Source organism: Peromyscus eremicus, chromosome 16_21 (assembly GCF_949786415.1).
Source record: "Peromyscus eremicus chromosome 16_21, PerEre_H2_v1, whole genome shotgun sequence".
In the NCBI taxonomy this organism is placed as follows: Eukaryota; Metazoa; Chordata; class Mammalia; order Rodentia; family Cricetidae; genus Peromyscus; species Peromyscus eremicus.
Genome location: NC_081432.1, coordinates 12,951,532 through 12,969,015, shown reverse-complemented (window position 1 = coordinate 12,969,015; position 17,484 = coordinate 12,951,532). Strand labels below are relative to the sequence as shown.

General features: G+C 39.0%; 1 protein-coding gene across 8 annotated transcripts in view; it reads left to right on the top strand.

The window, feature by feature from the left end:
* The first annotated feature begins 236 nt into the window (after positions 1-236).
* The window catches only part of Pcdh15 (protocadherin related 15), a 623,956-nt gene continuing 606,708 nt past the window's right edge, over positions 237-17,484 (top strand). For all 8 annotated transcript variants that reach the window (XM_059244010.1, XM_059244012.1, XM_059244013.1 and 5 more), the window contains exon 1: positions 237-327. In XM_059244010.1, the coding sequence (XP_059099993.1) occupies positions 237-327 (91 nt within the window). The remainder of the gene's footprint in view (positions 328-17,484) is intronic.

Below are 17,484 nucleotides of genomic sequence, written 5' to 3'. Positions count from 1 at the left end.
GCCAATCAAATAAGAGGGAACTTCTGTGCAAATTCATGTCTTCGAAGGGTTCCAGTGTGTTAGCCATGAGTGTTACTTGATAATGGATGGTGTGATACAGGTAATTAACTATAAAGTCATTAAGACTTCTCTGTGCCCTGGCAGTTTTGTTTTCCTATTGCTGATAATGAACTTGTCAAATGTGTTTTCCTGCTTCCTGTTATTTCAGATCAGCCTTGAGTGAAATTTGACAGAAGATGTTCCCGCAGCTCGCTCTATGGAAGTGTTTACCCCATGGGATCATCATTGCCTCGCTCTTGGCAGTCAGCTGGGGCCAGTATGATGATGGTGAGTCTGCCTTTTACTCTGATCTTGATACTTAAACAAGCCTTCTTCCCCGTAATGAATATTGATTTGTAGTTATTTTCAAAGGTCTAAAGCTCTTTGTAGGAACTTAAGTGGATGAGCTTACAAAAGTGGCTGTAGATGTGTTTGATTCTCTGTAAAGATTGCAGTGTGTAGAAAATCCCACATAAAACCTCCATTTGAATACTTACTAAGGGAGTGCTAAATTGCTTTGAAAAACATTAAATTCCACTAATGCCTTTGAATGAACAAAATAATAGTCTCTGATAAAGCCAGCAATATAACGCACAGCACATTCTTCCATGAGTCAAAAACCTGTAACCGACCATTGGAAAAGCTCTAAGTGGTTGGAGGACTGGGGACACCACTGCACATTGCTTTACTCGATGCCTTGAGATTTTGTTTCAAAATAGAACATGTCAAAGGCTTGGTAATTGAGTTAAGTCATTCCATAATAGCAAATCAGTTTACTAAAAATAAATAAGTCACCTTCAGTATCTTTCAGAGGATTCATTACATTAGGTCTGCAGTGACCAAGATATGCTTGGGTTAATGTATTTTTTTTTGTATGAGTTATCAGTTTTAAATACCACACAATGAGAATTAGGATATTATATAGATACATAAATGTGAGATATATATGTATGGTATACTTATATAAGATGCATCTATTTACATATTTGGCACATACACACATGTGTAAGTGAAAGAGAAAATATGGGTAAATTTCCTCTTGGAATTTTAATACCTATGAATGTGTTTATTTCTTTAACTTCCTGTTGTTTTTATTTGATGTTTATTCAGCGTAGTGGTAACATAAACCCTGTAGCAGCCTCTTCTTTCTTGACTTGTTACCTGGTTGGTCTCAGTAGTAACCAAGAGTGTGAAATTCCTTTGTACTCTGCCTAGCTAAGTTGACATGCCTGAAGATAAATGAGTTAGTTTGACATTTTCCAAATGTGTTCAAGTTGTTCACACATTAAGTTACCCTTGGTCCTCAGTATTTATGGAGGTGAATATCTTTTGGGATTGAAGAACAACTTATGATGTTTATTCATAAAATCAGAAGATTTACCCTGGAGTGGTCCCACTAATTAGCACTCTGTTTATGTCAAGTACATCTAAATTAAATGTTCACACTTTTTCCTTTAATGGAAAATTTAAATACCCAGTCTAAAAAAATGAATTTTAAAAAGTAGTAATAAGTAAACAGCTGCTTGGAATTTTAAAAATACAATTTAAGAGACATTCAAGTATATTGAAGGAACACATTTTAATTGAGCTCTCAGTAACAAATCAGTGTGCCCATATTTATTTCATAAAACATTCTATTCTTATTCATATTTAACAGTCATATTGAGCAGACAAGCCATTTCTCACGTTATACATTCACAAAACACACACTTTAGTGAGGCAATTTGTGTAATCAGATGAAGCCACCCATGTTTAAAGCATAATGCTATCAATGGATTTCATTCCTAAGCTCATTACAGCTCTTGCTCTTTTCTCAAGGGACTTGTGCAGTCTCTGTTATGTGGCCAATGTTGGTTATTGTGTAGATAAGTCCTTGAAGGACAGTGGAGAAGTGCACCTTTCTCTGCTGGCCAATGGCAAGGCTAACTCTTAAAGGCTTCAAGTCAACTGTCTGGCTCAGTCTCTGTAGCCTTCCCAGCTCACTTCTAGAGGTGAGTGAATCAATTTTAGGAAGAGACCAACTTGGTGGCCCGATGATACAAGAAAGAATGCAGGTCCTTGAGCTCTGCAGTTGTTTGATAGTGCTTTGCAGGAAGTATTTAGCTGAAAGTGTGCCTCAGTATCCCCTCTATGCTTATGCTCCAGGAAAATTCTCATTCCTCAGCTGTGCTTCCAGTCAGGCTTTTCATTCTGTCCTCTTCTCACTCATTTCAAGAATCAATGGCCCTTTGTTTTGTTGTTGTTGTTGTTGTTGTTTATTCCCCCTGAAGTATATGTGACTAAAACAAGATTCTATAGATTTTTTTTTGTCAAATTTCCATGCAAAGTCATGAGAATGAATTACCCCCATGCGTGATATCAGTAGTGAGTATGCCATAGAGAACACACAGAAGCATTTCACTGAACATGGGGTAGGGACACATTGAGGCAATGCTTATCCAGGGGTCTGTGTGTAGATGCAAGGTTCAAGGAGTGCAGCAGTGACATTCATAAAGAATAAAAGAAAAAGTCAGATTCAAAGATAACTTTTGCCACTGATTATTACCTGGTTTAATGAATGCCTTACAATAGTTGACAACAGATTTATATATAGGAGAAGCTTCAGGGAAGGTGGAAGGGGAAACACAATTTATCATCTTTTATTTATTTATTCATTGCTAGACAGATAAATGAATAAATAAAAGATGATAAATTTTCTGGACTTTGACTTATTTTTCTGTATTTTCTTAATTAAGTACAAGGTAAATGGAGCATTTATTTAATAAATAATTTTTCCTAAATGGAATATTCTAGTATTATTGAAATGTATAAATGCTTCTAGTAAAAATGTATTAAATATTTTTTAAAATTTTATATTCATATTTATTTTTAAAATTTTAAGTCTTTTTGTTTGAGAATTTCATACATGTATATATGTTTTGATCCAATTTAATCCCCTTTCTTATCCCTCCAAGTCCTCCATTGCCCCTCTCCCAACATTTTTCCCTCCTTACTTCATGTGCTCTGATCTTTTTGTTTGTTTTAAACCATCTGAGTCTACTTAGTGATGTCTGTATATGCCTAGATGTAGGACTATCTACCAGAGTGTGGGTAACCTCACAGGAGCTATATCCCTGGAAAAAATTGATTCTCAATCCCCCAACAGCTATCTATGGCAAGTACTTTCTCAACTACAGATGCTGCTTCATGAGTCCCCCACCCCTTCATCCATGGTGGACTTGGTCTGGCTTGATCTTCTGCAGGTCTTGTGCGTACAGTCCCAGCTCCTGTGAGTGCATGTACACAACCCCACCATCATGATCAGCAAATACTACTTAGCTGCAGTCATCTATTACCTTGGGCTCTTACAATTTTTTTCTGCCTGCTCCTTTGCAATTAACCTTGACTCTTAATGGCAGGAGGTATGATCTAATTGTCCCATTTAGAGCTGGGCACTTCACCGTCTGTAGTTGTCTAAAGGTTGACCAGCTGTGGGGTCTCTGTATTAATTGCTGTCTACTGTAATAAATAGCTACTTTGGTGAGAGTTGGGAGATGCACTGATTTATGGGTATAAAGATGAGAACTTGAGGGGTTGTTGGCTAATATGTTCATTGAGTGGAGTGTCTAAGGTTCTCCCCTAGGTCCAAAGACCTAGCCAGCCACTAGAGTTTTGACCAAGTTAATGGTACTAGGCATGAGTTCCATTTTCTGAAGCAGGCTTTAAATCCAATTAAAAAGTGGTTAGTTCAACCTGCAATCCATAGCTCCAGAGAGGCTGGATAGCAAGGAGGGCCCAAAGAGGGATACATGGATTTGCCTGGGAAGGGGAAATAAAAGAGATCTCCTGGGTAAACTGGGGGTGGGAAGAAGAAGATGGGAACTTGAGGGAGTGGGTTGGGCAGACTGGGAGTAAGAGTCAGATTGAGAGCCAGATAGAGGGGAAGAATAATAAAAGAGACATCTGGGTAGGGCGGGGGTGGGGGACCATTTCAGGGTTAGGGAGAAACCTGGTGCTAGGGAAGTTCCCAGGAATCCACAAGGATGACCCCAGCTAAGACCCCTAGCAATAGTGGAGAGGGTACCTGAGCTGGCCTTCTCCTGTAATCAGATTGGTGACTACCCTGATTGTCATCAGAAAACCTTTATCCAGTAACTGATGGAAGCAGATACAGAGATCCACAGCCAAGCACTGGGACAAGCTCTGGGAGTTCAATTGAAGAAAGGAAAAGGGATTGTAGGAGACAGGGGGGTCAAGGTCATGATAGGGAAATCCACAGAGACAGCTGACCTAAGCTCTTGGGAGCTCATGGACTCTGGACCAACAGTTAGGGAGCCTGCATGGGACTGACTCTGCATGTGTGTGACAGTTGTGTAGCTTGGTCTGTTTGTAAGACTCATAGCAGTGAGATCAGGATCTGTCTCTGGTACTTAGCAGACTTTTGAGAACCTGTTCCCCATGCTGAATTACCTCATCCAGCCTTGATGCAGGGGGAGGAACTGGGTCCTTCCTCAACTTGATTTGCCATGCTTTGTTCAAGCCCATAGGAGGCCTGCTCCTTTCTGAATGGAGACAGAGGAGGAGTGGATGGGGAGGGGGGTAAATGGGAGGTGGGTGGGGGAGACAGGAGGAGAGGAGGAGGGGGAAACTGTAGTAAGTATGTAAAATAAGTGGAAAAAATGTTATTAAATAAAACAAACGTTTTTTGTTTTTTGTTTTTTTTTTTTAAAGTGGTTGGTTCTCTTATAATATTTGTGCCCTTCTTGAACCAGTGGCCCTATTTTGGAAGGCCGGTCACTGTAGTTCACAGGGTTGACAGTTGGGTCAGACTGTTGGTTATTTTTCTTTCCTAGTAGCATGAATGAGCATGATATCTTCTGGCATCACAAAAGCTAGCCAGTAGGGATGAAGCTTCTGGGGTTGGTACCAGCTTAACTTCTTACCCTTTCTCATCTTATCAACGTGATACGTGTTTGCTGCGTTAGAAATGTGTTGATCAGTTATTCCACAGTAGCCATATCATCTATTACTCCATACCTAGGCAAGTATTAATAACACAGATGAGGTAAAGAACAGTTCTTGAGAGTAAGAATTGTGAATTTACTTAACAAATAAAGCAAGTAGAAAATTGGAGACTATAATTAACATTCTTCTTATGTTACATTATGCATGTTAGCTAATGGCCAGGCTTGCTGTTTTGTATATTCTTTTCTGATGGTGAGGGATCTTGTATGTCCTTCTATCCCCAAGACAGAGTTTTAAAATCTGAAAGCACATGGCTATTTCTCTCTCTTTTTTTTGTTTCTATGATATTTTCCTAGGAATCAGTTTAATGTATATAGTCTTTACATTTTTCTACTCCAAGCTTATACCTGGAATACTTCAGTGGCTTCTGAATACTGCAGTAACCAGTTCTCTTACTGTCAACATGCAAGGGCTGGAAGACAAAGATAAAAAGAGACAGAGTAGAAAATTGGTTTCTGATAAACAGAAGACCACCTGCTATACTCAGGACACATGCTATCTGCTCACATAAGCACTCACACAGGCCACTCCCAAGATTCTGGAGAAGAGCCAGCCTGTTGCTAGTCTATCAGGCATTCTCTCTGCTCTGTTGAGTCAGAGAAGTGAAAAGTCTAACTCAACGTTCTACCTGTATGATACAATTAATAATGATCATCAATGTGATGCTATCTTTGTGGTTCTGGGATAAAAAAACTGGATATTATTGAATAATCACGTCTTAGTCTCATAGAAAAAAAATCATTTTTATTGTAATAGAAGTTGAAATAGAACAAAACTTTAATTGTAATCTTACTTGGCTCGGAGGAGTCTTCCCAGACTCGGTCAAATATCACATGACAGCCTGAGCATTCTTAGCTGGGTCTTTCTCAGCCAGTGTGTGCATCTCACCACCAGTTCACAAATCCTCTTAAGCTCTATAATTTGGTTTTTTTCACACTCTGGTGAAACTGCATTTCTAAAGCCTCCAGTGGCTCCCATGTTGGACAAATCCTGTAATTCTCTAGCAATTCAATAAGTAGGGTTATTGATCCACTGGACCAATGGCTTTATTGCTTTCAGGGTTCTCTGCATTGACCTTTTCAAAGTGTCTGGCTATTAGCTTTCTGTGCCATTTTCTCATAAATACTCTACTTGTACCTCCTTTCTGATTTGGAAATCATCCCATCCAAGGAGCCATATATCATAATTAACAACAGGGGTATCTTACAATTGAACAAAGTCTTGTCCTTGGCCATTATTTTCTCCCCTCCTACTTCCTTTACTCTGTGGATCCACTACATACACTTTCCACTGTCCTCTATTCTGCATGGTAGACTCTTTACAAAAACACATTATTTAGTTAACACTTGTTTGCATGTCAAACTCTGGGATACAAAAGTAATGCACCCCATGCAACCTAGTAGAATAAGCATGAGTAATATGTGATTTACATAATAATAAAGCGGGAATGGTGCATATATTTCAGTGAAACAAACAAAATCTGTTGAATTTGGAATTCAGTTAATCAGAAAATGTTGTCTCATGCCTTATGGAATTAACGTGAGTTCAAAAGACAAAAAGCATCCTGTGAATTATACTTTTGATTCATAACGATTCATGTGTATGGATGTTATCAGTCCTTGGAGAGTAACAGGGGAGATACTGTTTATAAGATAATTAAAAATACACAAGAATATTTAATTTGTACTATTAATCAAGATTCTTAGTGGTAGGTTGAAAAACTAAGCAGATTTCGGCATTTTACCATGAAGTTAGTGCATTGATACAGGGAAAATCTACAAAATAGAAACAGATATGACACCAGTGTCATAGGCTGGCTTACACAGGAGAAAATTAGTTTATTTTTTTTCCTGTTCTGAAGGGCAGATTTATGTACAATCAGGGTGTAGCATGGTTGGATTTCTTTGAGACCGCCTCTCTTTGGCTTGAAAAGAGCCATCCTCTTCTGCCTTTTCTACTGCCCATCCGTGAGTGTGAGTGTGAGTGTGAGTGTGACAACCTCTCTCCTTATGTCTTCATTTCTCTGTTGTAATCCGTTTATAAGAACAACTGTGAAGTGGGATTAGGTGCCATGGTGAGAGTCTCTTCAGCTTCGCTTCCTCAAAGGCTCAGTCTGCTGGGAACAAAATCCATTCTCATGTGTGATGGCTAGTTTTAGTTGTCATATTGATATATCTGGAAAGAGATTCTCAATAAGGAATTTTCCAGACTGAGTTAGACTAACTGTCTTGATTGTGTTAATTTATGTGTGAAGATCCAGCCTTAAAGTGAGGGCCACCATTTCCTGGTTTTAGGGCCTGGATGTATGTATATACATATAACACACACACACACACACACACACACACACACACACACAAATTGTAGGTATATATGCATTCATTTTCCCTCTGTTCTTGACTGTGAATTTGATGCAACTAGATGTTTCAAGTTCCTGATTCCTTGACATCCTGGCAATGATAGACTGGAATTATTTTAGCTGCCCAGGAATTGTTAGCTAAAATAAACCCGTTGGCTCTTAGTTTGATTCTTGTCAGGGTATTTTATCACAGCAGTAGAAAGGAAACTGGGACACAGAACAATGGTGTAGAAGTAGATTTTAGTAAGTTTTAGTCAGGAGTCTTGGGCCAATCCCCCTAAAATATTGGAGAGAGCTGTTATAGCTCTCTGTGCCCTAAGACAGTGAGAAATGGCCATTATTTAGATACAAAATCTCTGGGACTCCAGGTAGGGCATGATCACAGCAGACAAAAACTGGAAGATAGAGCAGTTGAAATCTCTCAGAAAAGAGAAAGGAAATAAAGGTCTAGAGAGAAGCAGGCATGGGGAAGAGAAAGGGGCCAGAGGCATGCCTTTGGGCACATTGGTAGGATAGGATAATGAAGGGTTGCTCACACAAATATGCAGGAACTGCTCTTCCATTTTATCCCAATATTCACTCCCTTTTCCTAGGAATGCTTAGTCCTAGGCTCTTTGGTTAATATCCCAATAGGCTTTGAAATGCCTTGAGTACAGGATGTGTATTGTTTACTATTTAAATTGTGTGCCCCTCTTCATATTTGTTGCTCAGTATGCTCTTTTCAAATAAATAAATAAGTGAAAAATTCCAGATCTTTGCTATATCTCATGTAATAAACAGTGTTCTTGGTAAATATTCAGTTTGCTCTGATGAACTACTTAAACATTGAGCTATTTGCATGGATGTTAGATGACCTGTGGGTCATAAACTGTTAGCAGAAGTAATGTATTACAGTTGATATATTACAGAAGACCATTTGCAGTTCTCAGATCTTTCCCATGAAAGCAGCTTAAGAAAGCCATGAATTGTGGTTAGATAAACTTGCAACTGATACCTCCATCTGCCCTAGTAACTGATTCACTAGGCAAAGGTTCTCTTCTTTCTCCACCTGCTACTATAGATCTGGGTTTGTGATGCTACTCTTAGGAAGAGCTGAGCAAACACCTATTCACCCTACATAAAAAAAAAAAAAAATTAACCACAGACCAAATAAGGACACCACCAAAGTCCCAAAGAGGTGAACCACTGAGTTTATTTGGGTTACTTTGGGGAGTATGAGTGAGGGGTGCTTACATGAGTGGGGATGACTCAGAAACAGCAACACCACTGAAACTCTGCTCCAGCCTAGACAACAGCTTACAAAAGCTGGGACCCTGGAACTTGCTACATGGCTTGTAGCCAAGCCAAGAGAGAATCTCTTCCAGGTATTTCTGCTGGTCTCTGCCTCTGCCAGGCAGCTTGGCTCATCCGAGTCCCCTCAACAGTCCTGTTGCTTATAGAATCTTGGAGAAGGAGGGTCTTAGAAGATCTGACCCATTTCAGGGATTGCCTGGATCTTTGTAGCTATTTCCTTCCTGAGTCCTACCAAGCTTTCCTTTTGAACTCTTAACGAGCTTCCTGGAAGGATAAAGTGTTTCACCTCCCTCTCTTTCTGAGCCTGAAGCACCATCACTGAGGAGAATTTGCTATACCACACCATGAGAGAGAAATAACGATAATGCAACTAAATTAAAATGGAGGGTAGATTGCTACTAAAGCTCTGTTGCTCAGAGTGATCCATCTTCTTATCCTGCTATCCCCCATTTTGGTTTGGTTTGGTTTGGTTTGGTTTGGTTTGGTTTGGTTTGGTTTGGTTTGGTTTGGTTTGGTTTGGTTTAGTTGAGTTTGGCTTATTTCAGACAGGAACTCACTGAGTAGTTGACTTTGGCATAGAACTTGCAATGTAGTCAAGATGACTAAAAAGTAAGAGTCTTTCTACCTCTACATAGTCCAGTGATTCTTCTCAAAAATAGTAAATCTCTCATCATGATGTCCCATGTCAGTGCTTTTTAAAAGTTTTCCTCAACAATTCTTTTATTAGCTATTTGATTATATGCCTTTTCATGATTATATGCCTTTTCATGATTATATGCCTTTTCATGATTATATGCCTTTTCAGATTTTAAGGTTCACTGAGCTATGTTCTCATCTGGCCTCATTCATTCCTCATTTCCCAAGATTTTGCAACATACACCAAACTGTTACTCCTGCCACACTACTCTCCATCAATGAGAATGTCAAATGTTCACTTCTTTTTTCTGCATTGTTTTAAAACCACACTGCCTTTCCATTTCCTCATGGCCTGTGATGTTCATCCTTTCTTTTTCTGCCTCCTTCCCTCCCTGGGTCCCTGCCTCCTCCTGTTCCATCATTTTCTCTCCCTATTCCTCCTCTTTGTTGTATGTACTATTTCCCCTCCCTCGGTTCAGATGCTCTCCCTCTACCATATCCCCTCCATTCTTTTACTTCTCATATTTGTAGTGCTCAGTTTTTGCTATGTGCTATCTTTCGCATCTTCTCATATACTATTAAGTAATAGTCTCGTATAACTGGAACATGTCATTTTATTACTTCATTAAGGCTCTGACAAACCACAAATCATGTCAACATTCCTATGAAACTAGTACACACTAGCTACAGTCACTAGTTATTTGTATTTACTAATTAAATGAAGCAAGATGCCTTAAGGTCTTATTTCTTCTAACCACAGCAGGTACTATTTTTCTATTAGTTCACTTTCCACATGGTGAACAATAGAAACACAGAGAATCTCAATTGTTTTCAGGGTCTCACAAGTAGTAAGGGCCTTTACTATTGCTGTGAGTAAATAGCCTGACAAAAAGGAAGTGAGAGGAGAAAAGGGTTGATCTTAGCTTGCATTTGCAGAGGGCTACTGTCCGTCATGACAAGGAAGGCAGAGCAACAGTAAGACTTGGCAGGAGAAGCAGGGAGCTGGCTGATAACATTTCATCATCACACTGAAATCATACAAGAGGAATCATAGAACAGTGGGGCGATGCTAGACACCCTCTCAGCCCATCCCCAGTAAATACTCGCTCTAGCAAGGCTTCACCTCCTAAAGGGTCCATGACCTTCCAAAGCAGTATCACCCACTGGGGATCAACATGATTGAATTAATGAGCGTATGGGACATTTCTCATCCAATCCAACACAATACCTGATACTAATTGATCATTATTCTTCCATATTGCCATTGAAGACATATATAGAATATTAATCTGTCTCTCTCTCTCTTTAAATTGTAGCATGCTGCATAATGTTTGCTTTGCTATTTCAATCTGAAAACCATGAAGAGATAATTATCTTTTTTTTACTTTTCTTTCAGTGACTGACACAGTAATCTAACTGACAGATAGCCATATATCTATGCACCAGGTGAAAGGCAGATTGAGAAGTTAAACACCTCTTTCAACAAATAGGGGTAAATTGGTGAGGTTTTAGCATATTAACTGCAGATTGATCAAACAGTAGCAAAATGTAATTAGTGAGAGTTAATTAATATAAAATTATTTAACAGTGAAACATTAACAAAACAGTCAATAGACCAACTTGGATTGTGATGTTACCCATAGTATACTGTGCATATCTGTTTGGAGAAGTGTTCAGGTGGAAATGTTTAGCACACATGGGGTTTGTTTTGGTTTGGTTTTGAGATTCAGTTAATATTTGTCCCATGATGGTGGGCACTTAGAAAACTCTTTACAGGAAATTTAAGGTGTGAGTCCCTACTATCCACAGATGTATTACCTGTCCCCATGCCCTTCTCTGACTTTGGCCACTATTCTGGATGTGTGTTCATAATGTTGTGAGTCACATTGCACTGCTGGTTCCTGGGATCCGTGACCCAGTCCAGGCTGCTAACCCTTCCTCTCTGCTGCCCTTGAGTGCAGACAGTTAAATGCTCAGTGAAGATGGCAGCCAGTTTAACTTTTTTAAGTGTCTTTAGTGTATAATTGGAATACAGATGAAAGCTTCCAGGCTAGACTTAGAACATTGCTAACAAAGCCATCAGTATTTTGAATTTTGTTTCCTGAGTCGGCTGGATACCCACAGTGCAATTCTGATATTTCAGTAGGAGAATGTAACATGAGACACATGTTGGTAAAATACTCACCTCAACGTCACTCCACTACAGAAAACATATATAATAAAGAGAATACACACACACACACACACACACACACACACACACACACACACACACACAAATATCTGTTGTTAGCATATTTTGGGTTCTTTGTATTACCCAAACACTGTAGAAGGTTTTATTCTATCCAGACATTGTGTATTTATGTGATACATATAACGTTCGTAGTTACATAACATTCAGTTTGTACAAGGTTCTGTAGATTCATGTAAATATTTTTAAGTGGTCACTTGGAGTCAGACCCTCTTATAGATGTTAAAGATACAGCACACAACAAAAGAGATCTCACACACACACACACACACACACACACACACACACACACACACCTCAAGATGTTTGCTTTATTGGAGTGAAACACAAAATAATCTAAAAACGGTACCATTTGCTAGTATCTGAAGGGGGTTACATTAAATGTAAGGCAGGTTAAATTATAAGGGAATTAGAGCAGGGTTTGGTATAGGAAGTCATCGACATGACACTGCCTTGTAAGCAAAACTTGAAAGAGAAGAGGAGAAAGCACACAGATTTCCAGCAAACAGGCCTCGAGGGTGGAGGAAGCAAGCCAGAGAAAGTTCTGGAGGTGGGAACATGTTCAGCATGTATAAAGAACACAGGGGCAAGTGCATTATCCTGTGTGGAATAGTGATGTGAGAGACAAGATCACACAGGTGAGGAGGGGAGTCAGACTCAGGAGTTGCCTTATGACTAATTGAAGGGCTTTGTGCTCTCGGCTGAGTGCAAAGAAAGCTCCTGGGGTGTTGCAGTCAGATGAATTAAACATTTTCACTCTTGTTTTAACAAAATCCTTTGGCCTTTTGTTGAAAATCAATTACCCAGATCAGGGTGGACAGTGAGAAATTTATTAAAATCTTCTGGGCAAAAGAAAAAAGAAATAAAGATTGCCCAGATCATTTGTGACACAGCTGAGTGAGAGAAAATGGTTGACTGAGGAATGTCCAACCACAGCTGGCATGATGATTAGTGTACTGAACATAAAGCAGTTCTGAAACTAAATGCATCCTATGTCCAGATGTGGGCACTTGGTATCTTGAACATGCTAGTGTTACCTGAAGGGAACTATGCAATTAATGCATCTGCTACCACGCTGACTCACACACAGACCCCATCAGCTTCTGAGTCTAAAGCCTCATTATGTGGATCTGTAGGGCTTGTGAAAAGAAGGTTGAGAAAGATGGAGGCTGTGATCAGTCCCTACTATACAGTCATATATGTCATTAGTAATTCACGTAAGTTTGGGGGATGAACATAGGAATAAGGTATGTATTTGAACCTCATATAGAGTATACAGAACTGTTATCTGAGGGAATACAACCCTCAGAAAATATCAAAGGACAGTGATGCACAGGTCCCATATGTAAAAGTACACAGTATAGGCATATAGTCTAACCCTCCTGCATCCTATTAGGTGTCTCTAGAATACCACAGTACATATAATATGTAACTGTTAACCTGCATCCTATTTGGTATCTCTAGAATACTACAGTACGTATTATATGTAACTGTTACTGTCACACTGTTGTATTGGGGAATAATGACAAGAAAGATTCTATATCTGCTCAGTGAATAGAAGTCTTTATTTGGCGCACATATAGATATTGTATTTATCAGTTGATTAAATCCATGCTTACAGAAAACATGGCTACTGTCAATATAACCAAACAGTCAGGGAGTTGGAAAGCAATAGACAAAAGAAAAATGGTGTAGTTGGGAAAACCATGGCACCACAGTAGGACCTGCACAGCTTTGCAAGTGGGAAATGCAAGGCAAGTGTGAACTTATGCAGAGGATAGCAAGGGGTGTAGTGCTTAAAGACAGTGATAAGAATGATTACACACAGGATTCTGTCCACCTTTCTTGAATACAATGATTAGAGGCTGAGCTGACACTAGCTGGACCAGTGTCCTTGTAGGAGAGCTTCCGTAGAGAGTTGCAAGACCGCTTGTGCAAATCTGATTCGGGCAGGCTTCTTTGATAATTATTACCAGGCTGTCATGCAAAAGATCCCCCTCCTTCCTTCATACTCCCCAGGATTACTTAGTCATCATTTGTAATGGTCAGCACAAGACACCTGATTCTCATTCTGACAACTCTATCTCTTCCTTCAAGGTAGACAGCATTGGTCGTCCTGTGAGTAGGAGGTTGACCTTTAAAGAGAACATCATTGGTGCTCTGTGTCTAGAGGTGTGTCAGAAGTCCCTGTGGTTGCTATTTGTTGCAGAAAGGACTTTTCAGTGAGATACTTGTAGATACTATGAAAGTGCATGAAGAACTGTGATTCAAGCCTATGTGTTGCAAATTCATGTCAAAAACTGAGACATCATATTGGTCTTTTGCTTATATATTATGGTCTCTAGTTTTGTATTTTCGTGTGTGTGTGTGTGTGTGTGTGTGTGTGTGTGTGTGTGTGTGTGTGTGTGTGTTTATTGTGGTTTTTTTCTGTTGTTTTTTTTTTCTTATTGCCTATTCATTTTCTAAAGATAGAGAAAAAGAAGGCAAGGACTTGGGTGGGTGGGACAGTGGGGAGGATCTGGGAGAAGAAGAGGGAGGAGAAACTGTGATCAGAATATATTGTATAAAATATATTTTCAATTAAAAACCATAATTTGTTGAACTGATATGTAAAAGGGAAATCAAGGAAAGACTGGTAAGCATAATAATAGGTTATTATAGGGCTGGACAGGTGGCTCATTGGTTAAGAAAGCTTGTTCTTGCAGGAGACCCAGGTTTGGTTACCAGCATGCGCATGGTAGCTCAAAACCATCCCTGAATCTAGTTCCAGTGTATCCCACCCCCTCTTTTGACCTCTGTGAGCACCAGGCACCCATGTGGTGAACAGATATGCATACAGGCAAAGTACTCATACACATTAAAATAAATCTAAATAAAATCTACCACAGATTCTAAAGACACTAGTCTAATAGAAGACAAAAGTCATATTTTAAAAAAATGTATCATACATTATTTAAAATGTATAGGAGCAGGTAGCTTCTAAAAGTGTTTATAGGGCACAAATGACACTCTAGCCTCTGAGAACCTCAAAAATAAATGATTTTTACAATAGCAGATACATCAAGTTTTTCAACACATGTGTTGACATATCGACAAGTTATGCTTACCAAGTGTTTCCTATTGTTGAATTCAATTACATAAAAGTAGCAAATGTGAAAGTGGCCTTTGAAACATTTCTGAAGTGCACTCCAAGTGCCTGGTGATGATTCTTCCACATCTGATGTTTGGAAACCACTTCAAACAGGTTTAATGCACACTGTTAGTGAAAAGATCCTTCTCAGTGAAAAGAAAGAGGATGTCACAGTGAGCTCCCCCAATGGGTCATCACAAACCTCTTTTTATTTTGTGAGGTCCGGGAGGAAGTTTTTGCAAGGAATATGCTTAGCTCAGAGCACTTGACGAGAGACTGAGGATTTCATACAAAATGCATTTGAGGCATTTATTACTGATATGGAGTTTGGCTTTTTACTTACCTTCAATATAATTTGTTTTGAATATTAAGAAGTAAAATAAATACACACAGTCAAGCTTAAACTGACTCACTGTGATCAGTCTGGATTATAACATAATCATAATTGCTTCAGGCAGTGAATCAGATTTTTCTGTAAATTTATGTCTTTGATGACATATTTTTTTTCTGCAATCCATTATATCTTTGCCAAAGCATAGGTAATATGTGGTTGCACTATTAGAATTTGGTTATTACTCAATTTCTGAATTATTTATTTAACATTTTTATATTGTTCCTTTTCTAGTCCAAGTTTTGTTTTTTTTTTTGGTGGGGGGGAGGCATTCACTCCACATAAAGGAAACATTTGTAAGATAAGATTTATTTATATATTAAGTATATTATTAAGTAATTTATGTATCCTTGAGAGCAAGGCTTATCTCTCCAACACAGGCTAGGTTCAAACTCAAAACAATTCTGGTTAAAGTATGAAAATATTGAAATAACAGACAGGAGGCATCATAGCTGACTCTGTATGAGTTCACTGAATATTTTAGGATATGATTTGTCCAAAGTGAACACAGTGTCATCAAAAGTCTCGTCTAATGGCTCAAGGCACCTGCTGACCCTACAGAGGACCTGAGTTTCGTTCATAGTTCCCATGTCAGGTGGCTCACAATCACTTGTAACTCCAGCTTCAGGGAGGTCTGAGGCATCTGACCTCCACAGGTATATGTACTCATGTGCTCACACCGTATACTGACCCATATACATATAATTTTAAGCAATAAAAAGATATTTGTGAAAGGCCCGATCTGAGTCCATTTGGACTGTTACAAGAAGACGTCACACCGAGTTTATAGTAAGTGAACCTGGGAAGTCTCTGGTAAAGATGCTGGCAAACTTATCTTAGTGTCACCAGAGGGCTTTTTGTTTTATTGTAGCCATCTATTTCCTTGATCCTCATGTTGTAGGTGGTTAAGGTCAACTTTCTATGGTATCTTTATAATGATATGACCACACTCACCTAGGCTACATCCTCATGACTTCATATCATTCCAAAGTCCCTGACTTCTAAGGGTACCGTAATGGGGTTTAGGTCTTAGTGTATGAATAGTCAGTGGACAAAACCATACAAACTACAAATGTGAACTGTGTCCATTGTCAACCCCTTGGCATTTAGGGGTGTAAGACTGTTGGAAAATAAGACATTTTATTTCTAATTCTAAGTCATTACTCACTAAATAATTGCAATTTTAAAACATTCACATTGTATTTAGTATTCTGAGGAGTCTAGGAATGAATTAAAACAGACAGGAGTACGCATAGGTTTAACACAGTTTGTTGCTGGAGAATTTCTCTCCAGCTCCTGCCACCAAGTCCCGCCAGTCCCAGAGCCCACTTATAAAATAAACACACAGACTCTTACATTATTTAAACTGCTTGGCCATTAGCTCAGGCCTGTTATTGTCTAGCTCTTACTCTTATATTTAGCCCATTTCTATTAATCTTTACTTTGCCACATGGCTCATGGCTTACTGGTACCTTACATCTTCCTTGTCCTGATGGCGGCTGGCAGTGTCCCCCTCTCAGCCTTCCACTTCCCTGAATTCTTTTCCTTGTCCCGCCTATACTTCCTGCCTAGCCAATGGCCAATCAGTGATTTATTTACTGACCAATCAGCAACACACTTGACATACAGACCATCCCACAGCACTTCCCCTTTTCTTTTTTTAAAAAGGAAGGTTTTAAATTTAACATAGTAAAATTACATATAACAAAACAATTATCAAGCAAGAATTATAGTTACAATATTAAAGAAGAGATCCTATCTATCTTATATTTGTAAGTTTAAGGTTTTATATCTAACTTATCTTTTATTATAACTAAGGAAAATTGTAAGTATCTAGTCTTTAACCACATCAAAGACCTCAGAAGGATATACTAATACCTGAGAAATGGAGAAGGATATAAGCAACTTTTAGGAGTCTTGTAGGGTAGACAGAGACAGCTGGCAGCCTGGACAGTCATTCAAAGTTGTCTTGTAAAGTTGGGGCATCTGTCTTAAGCCCACAGGCCTAGAGTCTCTTATTCAGTTTTCTCTGTGTCCTGTAGAATGTCTGGCAGTTTTCTCTGCAAAGCAGGAACCTGAAGGACCATTTTGTCAAGCAAAGTTCAGTGGTCACCTTTGTATGGGTCCTGCATGTCCAGTTGATCAGGCAGTCCAGGCAAGAACAGTTTCTTGCCCAAATGGCTATTTTTGTCAAGGTGAAGATAAACTCCGTATGGAGTGTCTTCGATGCCCATCCTCCTCTCTGAAGTAAATCGGTGCTGTCAGGAGCAGACATGTCTCATTGTCCAGAAAGTCTAAATTTTTAAAACATTTTAAATGCCATATTCTGTAGGTCTTTGAAGTGTTTGAAGACTACCTATCTATCTGAAATATAACTATGT